The 7,500-nt window shown below is 53.1% G+C and overlaps 1 protein-coding gene across 1 annotated transcript in view; it reads left to right on the top strand.

The window, feature by feature from the left end:
- Positions 1-7,500, top strand: part of eif2ak4 (eukaryotic translation initiation factor 2 alpha kinase 4) — a 53,099-nt gene that overhangs the window by 21,169 nt on the left and 24,430 nt on the right. Inside the window, exons 22-25 of the mRNA XM_080549194.1 lie at positions 9-84; positions 625-746; positions 2,562-2,611; positions 3,164-3,332. Coding sequence (XP_080405320.1) covers positions 9-84; positions 625-746; positions 2,562-2,611; positions 3,164-3,332 — 417 coding nt within the window. The remainder of the gene's footprint in view (positions 1-8; positions 85-624; positions 747-2,561; positions 2,612-3,163; positions 3,333-7,500) is intronic.

Genomic DNA, 7,500 nt, shown 5'->3' with positions numbered 1-7,500 from the left:
CGCTCCAGGGCAATTTTAATTACAACAGTGCCAAATTGCAGCAGTACGTATACGAAACGATCACCAGGATCTTCAAAAAACACGGTGAGAGTCACATTTAAGAGCCGGAGTCATGTTTACTTTTTAGCATGAGCTACTTAAGACGTTTGACTCGCTCTAAACCTGTTTTGAGGGCCTCACTGAAACCTCATCATTACCATCTGCTCATGTGCATTCACTCAAAACAATAAATGTACTGTGGTGTGGTGATAATTATTCTATGCAGGTGGGAAGGTTATGTTTATTCATGTTGAATAGAATTCACTTAATTTTGTAACTCCAGTGCCTCAGGGGGGAAGGTTATATTTAAGCACACTGCATGTTGCAATAATGTATTGTGTGTGTGTGTGTGTGTGTGTCTGTGTCTGTGTGTGTGTGTGTGTGTGTACTGTATATGTGTGTGTGTGTGTGTGTGTGTGTGCGTGTGTGTGTGTGTGTGTGTGTATCGTGTGTGTGTGTGTATGTATCGTGTGTGTATGTATTGTGTGTGTGTGTGTGTGTGTGTGTGTGTGTATGTATCGTGTGTGTGTGTGTGTATGTATGTATCGTGTGTGTGTGTGTGTGTGTGTGTGTGTGTGTGTGTAGGTGCCGTGCGTCTCCAGACTCCCCTCCTCCTGCCCAGGAACAGGAAGGTGTATGAGGGCAGCGACCCCGCCTGCTTCATGGACCACAGCGGAACCCTGGTCACCCTGCCCTACGACCTGCGGGTGAGAGAGAGAGTGTGTGTGTGTGTATGCGTGTGCGTGCGTGTACTGTGTGTGTGTCATCATGCCCACACAGTTTGTGTGTGTGTGTGGGGGGGGGGGGGGTGTGGAGGGGTGATGATATATTCATCATGTCTCAATCATATTGTATCTTATCTTACTTACCATCTTATCTTATCTTATCTTAGTACTACCTCTACTATACTACTTTTTCAAAACATATCAATAATAATTCAACACATGAGTTCAGTCCATTCAAAGTGGAGGAGGGGTCAAGTTGTCAATCAGAGGGTGAGGGACCCAAGTCTCAGACACAGGAAGTCCATCTCCTCAGCCAAATCTGGAACACCTGAAATGACTTTCTGTTTCTGTCTTTTCCTTGGAGGCTCCACCTCCACCTCCTCCTCCTCTTCCTCCTCCATAAGTCTGGCCTTCCTCTTCTTCAGCAATGCTACTGAACGAATGATGGCCTCTCTATCTCTCTGGTGGTCACTAAAAGCCCTGGACATCATTCCCTTGTAGATGTGGACCAGACGACCCTTATCCTGCTCAGACAGGTTGTGGTCGTGCATAATCTGGTAGCAGTGGTGCTGGAGCACGGTCATGTTGTGTCTGAACCGCTGCTACCAGTTCAGCCAGGTGTCCCAGGGTGGGAGACCAGGGGCGGCTGCCTGCGCAGGTGTGTGAGGCTGAGGAGAGGGAGGCTGTAGAAGAAGTCATGATACATTTCTGAATAATTCTTGTTACAATGTAATTTCTTCACAAATTATGCAGTTTTACAAATACTTAGAGAGTTGTTTGAGTTTTGGGCGAGAGAGAGGTACTCACTGGAGATGTGAGCCGAGGCTTGGTTGCACACCTGCCTCCCTCCCCTGCAGCAGAGAGCACCTGGAGTGTGGCAGAATGGTCAACTTGTTGAATATGGACGCTCATTTTTGAAAAATGTGGAATTTTAGCTTGTAGAAATAAGTCACAGGTCTAGTCTTGGGGTTGTTGCCACCAAAACTGAATTCCATTCAACATTTCTGCCTATCAACCAAACATTCTAATCTCAAACATTCTGCTGAAGTTGCTAGGATTGATTGTGACATCAACATATTCAAAAGTAATTGCATCTTTATAATTCTTAGTTTCTATGGCAATGAGTCATGTGTATATTTTCAAATCATATTTTGCTCTCAGCAACCAAACATTCCAAATTCAGAGATTCTAAGTGATTGTGATGGCATCAAATCTACAGTGTGTGTGTGTGTGTGTGTGTGTGTGTGTGTGTGTGTGTGTGTGTGTGTGTGTGTGTGTGTGTGTGTGTGTGTGTGTGTGTGTGTGTGTGTGTGTGTGTGTGTGTGTGTGTGTGAGGCTCACCCTGCCCTACGACCTCCGGGTGAGTGTGTGTGTGTGTGTGTGAGTCTCACCCTGCCCTACGACCTCCGGGTGTGTGTGTGTGTGTGTGTGTGTGTGTGTGTGAGTCTCACCCTGCTCTACGACCTCTGAGTGAGCCACAGGAAGCAGGAAGTCCTCCACCGCTGACACTCAGGCGGGTTAATGATTCTCCAATCAGAGGCAGGAACACCTCAGGACCAACTACCTGGTCCACAGTGATTAATTAGTGTACGGGTGTGTGTGTACAGTGTGTGTGTGTACGTGCGTGCGTGCGTATAGCGTACGTGTGTGTGTGTCTACAGGGTGTGTGTGTGTGTGTGTGTGCGTGCGTATAGCGTACGTGTGTGTGTCTCCAGGGGGTGTGTGTGTGTGCGTGTGTGTGTACTCCATGGTGTGTGTGTGTGTCTGATCTCTCTGTGCCGTGTGTTTCCTCTCCAGATGGCGTTCGCCAGGTTCGTGGCCAGGAATAACATTTCATATTTCAAAAGGTAAAAAAAAAAAAGAACTCACAGAACTCCTTCACAGCTCAACATCCTCCCACACACACGAGCGACGAGGGCTTAGTCACACAACACCTGTCACCCTGAAGACACTTACGTTCACAACAGCAGACGTCCATATGCTTCACGGTGTTAAACGTGGGCGGTGGTAGTCTAGAGGTTAGAGAGGCCAAGCTAGCAATCGGAAGGTCGCTGCTTCGATCCCCCCGCCTCAGGAGGGAGCTGCATGTGAGCTGGTGACTGGAGGGTTGGGCTGGCGTCATATCTAAGGTGCCTACCACTGCCATTGTGCCCTTGAGCAAGGCCCTTAACCCCCTAATTGCTCCAGGGGCGCTGACTGGCTGACCCTGTGCCTAGAGCGAAAAAATACATTTGTTATACTCTGCAATGACAAAAAGGTTGAATCTAATCTGATGTAAATGACCAGGAGGGTGTGGTTGTGTTCAGGTAAGTGAGCAGGTTGTGTGGTTGTGTTCAGGTTAGTGAGCAGGTTGTGTAGTTGTGTTCAGGTAAGTGACCAGGTTGTGTGGTTGTGTTCAGGTACAGCATTGAGCGTGTGTTCCGGCCCAGGAAGCTGGACCGGGCCCATCCCAGGGAGCTGTTAGAATGCGCCTTCGACATCGTGGTGCCGGGGACCGCCAGCCTGCTGCCCGACGCAGAGACCATCTACACCATCTCTGAGATCATCCAGGAGTTCTCTGTCCTGCAGGTGCACCGCCTGTCTCACCTACCAGCCTGTCTCACCTCACCTCCCTGTCTCACCTCCCTCCCTGTCTCACCTCCCTCCCTGTCTCACCTCCCTCCCTGTCTCACTTCACCTCCCTGTCTCCCCTCCCTCCCTGTCTCACCTCCCTCCCTCCATGCCTGTCTGTCTCACCCCCCCTCCCTGTCTCACCTCCCTCCCTGTCTCACCCCCCTCCCTGTCTAACTTCACCTCCCTGTCTCACCCTCCTCCCTGTCTCACTTCATCTCCCTGTCTCCCCTCCCTCCCTCCCTGTCTCACCTCCCTCTCTATCTCACCTCCCTCCCTCCCTGCCTGTCTGTCTGTCTCACCCCCCTCCCTGTCTCACCTCCCTCCCTCCCTGTCTCACCTCCCTCCCTGTCTCACCTCCCTCTCTATCTCACCTCCCTCCCTCCCTGCCTGTCTGTCTGTCTCACCCCCCTCCCTATCTCACCTCCCTCCATTCCTGTCTCACCCCCTCCCTGTCTCACCTCTCTGTCTCACCTCCCTCCCTGCCTGTCTGTCTGTCTCACCCCCCTCCCTGTCTCACCTCCCTCCCTCCCTGTCTCACCTCCCTCCCTGTCTCACCTCCCTCCCTCCCTGTCTCACCCCCTTTCCTGTCTAACTTCACCTCCCTGTCTCACCCCCCTCCCTGTCTCACTTCATCTCCCTGTCTCCCCTCCCTCCCTGTCTGTCTCACCCCCCTCCCTATCTCACCCACCTCCCTGTCTCACCTACCTCCCTGTCTCACCCCCATCCCTGTCTCACCTCTCTGTCTCACCTCCCTGCCTGTCTGCCTGTCTCACCCCCCTCCCTGTCTCACCTCCCTCCCTCCCTGTCTCACCTCCCTCCCTGTCTCACCTCCCTCCCTCCCTGTCTCACCCCCCTCCCTGTCTCACTTCATCTCCCTGTCTCCCCTCCCTCCCTGTCTCACTTCATCTCCCTGTCTCACCCCCCTCCCTGTCTCACTTCACCTCCCTGTCTCCCCTCCCTGTCTGTCTCACCCCCCTCCCTATCTCACCCACCTCCCTGTCTCACCTACCTCCCTGTCTCACCCCCATCCCTGTCTCACCTCCCTCTCACACAGTACTGTCTCACCCAGCATGAACCCAGTTCCCCCTGGACCCCCTCTCTCTCACACGGTCCCCCCGGGCCTCCAGCCTTGGCCTCTCTCCCCTAATTACACCCCTCCACTTCCATCCATCCTCCCTCCCTCCCTCCCTCCCCCCCTCCCTCCCTCTCTCTCCCCCTCCCTCTCTCTTCCCCTCCCTCTCTCTTCCTCCCTCTCTCTCTCCCTCCCTCCCTCCCTCTCTCTCTCCCTCCCTCCCTCTCTCTCTCCCTCCCTCCCTCTCTCTTCCCCCCCCCCCCCTACCCTCTCTCTCTCCCTCCTTCTCTCTCTGTGTGAAAGCTGTTAAGAATGTGAATGAATGAATGAATGGTCTTTATTGTCATTGCTATAGTACAGGTACCAAACAACGAAATTTGGGAGGGGTGGCTCCCCTGGTGCTAGGAAAGAAAAAAACCTAAAAGAACAAGAAGGGAAAGGAGCTGGTTTACATAAATAAAGGCTATGTACACTATCCACTATACTATACTGTACAGATAAAACACTGTGCTGTACTCTATGCTATGCTATACCTATTCTAACATTTCCTATTTCTCTGCAACCTTATGTACCCTAGGGTTGTCATATTGCACATAGTGTTATTGCACATTCATTTAAAGTGTCGCAGTTTGCAGGCTTGAAATGTACACAGTTGTGCCTCAGCACTACACCTGATTTTTCAATCCAGCAGCTGCCATCAATCCGTCCAGACTGTCCAGGGCCCAGAACCTAGGTCTTTGCTGTGTTCAGGGCCTGGATGGCCCTGGGGTAGAAGCTGAGCTTCAGTCTGTTTGTCCTTGCGGCCATGGTCCTGTACCGCCTGTTCGAGGGCAGCCGGGCAAAGTGTTCGTACCCAGGGTGGGATGGGTCTCTGGAGATCTTGGAGGCCTTCCTGAGGCAGCGTGTGTTGTACAGCTCTTCCAGAGAGGGGAGGGGGGCGCCGGTGATCTTCTGGGCTGTTCTCACGACTCTCTGTAGCGCATTTCTCTCTGCGGCTGTGCAGCTGGAGAACCAGTTGCAGATGCAGTAGGTGAGGATGCTCTCCACTGCGCAGCGGTAGAAGGCCACCAGTATCTCCTGCTTGTTGTGGTCCTTCCTGAGGACTCTCAGGAAGAAGAGCCGCTGTTGTGCCTTCTTGATGATGGCTGCTGTGTTGTTCTTCCAGGACAGGTCATCCTGTATGTGCACCCCCAGGAATCGGAGGGTTGAGACTCTCTCCACGCTCTCTCCGTCGATGAGCAGGGGCTGGACCTCAGATTTTTTCCTCCTGAAGTCCACGATGATTTCCTGGGTCTTTGACTGGTTCAGCAGCAGGTTGTTAACCTTGCACAGCTTGCTCAGCTGCTCTACCTCATCCCTGTACGCCGCCTCGTCCCCCCCCGAGATGCAGCCCACCACGGTGGTGTCGTCTGCAAACTTTACGATGGAGTTGCTGGGGTGGACGGGGGTGAAGTCGTAGGTGTAGAGGTTGTAGAGGATGGGGCTTAGCACGCAGCCCTGGGCGGACCCAGTGCTGAGTCTGAAGGCTGTGGAGGTGTGGGAGCCCACCTGCACCCTCTGGGGGCGGTCAGACAGGAAGTCCTTGATCCATGCACATATAGAGTGTGATAGTCCCAGGTCTAGTAGTTTGGTCACTAGCCTGTCTGGAAGGATGGTGTTGAAGGCAGAGCTGAAGTCCACAAAGAGCAGTCTCGCGTAGCTGTTTCCCCTCTCCAGGTGGGATAGAGTGGAGTGGAGAGTCGTCGCGATGGCGTCCTCTGTGGACCTGTGGGCTCTGTAGGCAAACTGGTATGGATCCAGGTTGGGCGGGAGGCGTGTGACTATGTGGGCCCGGACTAGTTTCTCGAAGCACTTCATGATGATTGGTGTGAGTGCCACCGGGCGGTAGTCGTTTAGGCAGCTCACCGTGCTTTTCTTCGGGACTGGGATGATAGTTGAGGTTTTCAGGCAGGGTGGGATGGTGGCCTGGGACAGGGACTGGTTGAAGATGTTGGTGAAAACCCCGGCCAGCTGGTCGGCGCAGTCCCTCAGCACCCGTCCCAGGACGCCATCCGGCCCTGAGGCTTTCCTGGGGTCCACCGCCTTCAGCACGCGTCTCACTTCATGCTCTGTGAGGGTGAGGCTGCTGAGAGCTGGAGAGAGTGGTGTTTGTGTTGTGGTTACCTCCGTTCGCCCCTCGTCGAACCGGGCGTAGAAGGAGTTCAGCTTTTCCGCCAGCAGGGGGTCGTCCTCAAGTTTGTCATGTGCTGAACCCCCTGCCACACCCGCCTGGAGTCGTTGCTCAGGAAGCATTCCTCAATCTTCTCTCTGTGGTCTGCCTTGGCCTCCCGGATGCCGCGCTTTAGGTTAGCCCTGGTGGTGCTGTACAGCAGTGTGCCCTTCCCTGCGAAGGCGTTGTCCCTCTCATTGATCAGTTTTTGGACCTTCCCAGTCATCCATGGCTTCGTGTTGGGGTAGACCCGGACCCGTTTGTCCACGGTGACTGAGTTGGTGCAGTTCACTATGTGGTTCAGAACCGACGACGTGAACTGTTCCAGGTCCTCATGCTCATATTCCTGCCATGAGGTGTCATTTAGGCAGATCTGCAGTGGAGCGGACCCTGCTGGCCAGGTTCTGACAGTCTTAGTGGTGATGGGAGCACTTTTCCTCATGGTAGTGTAGGCTGGGATCAGGAGGATTGACACATGGCCACACATGCCTAGATGAGCTAGCGGTCTAGCCTTGTAAGCAAGCTTGATGTTGGTGTATACCTTATCCAGTGTTTTTTTTCCTCTTGTTGCACATTTAACATGCTGATAGAACTTGGGTAGTACTACCTTCAGGTCAGCATGATTAAAGTCTCCGGCGATAATATGGACTGCCTGTGGGTCCGCGCTTTGTTCACCACTGATGACGTCATATAGCCGCGCCAATGCTAAGCTACCATCCGCGTTTGGCGCAATGTAAACACATGTTATGTACACTGCGTTGAATTCCCTCGGGAGGTATGTGGGTCGGCATTTAACAGTCAAGTATTCTAGGTCAGGGGAGCAGTGGCTACTTACAGTTTTC

This window comes from Nansenia antarctica, assembly GCF_963989245.1.
Source record: "Nansenia antarctica genome assembly, chromosome: 1".
Lineage (NCBI taxonomy): Eukaryota > Metazoa > Chordata > Actinopteri > Argentiniformes > Microstomatidae > Nansenia > Nansenia antarctica.
This window is presented reverse-complemented; position numbering and strand designations above follow the sequence as displayed.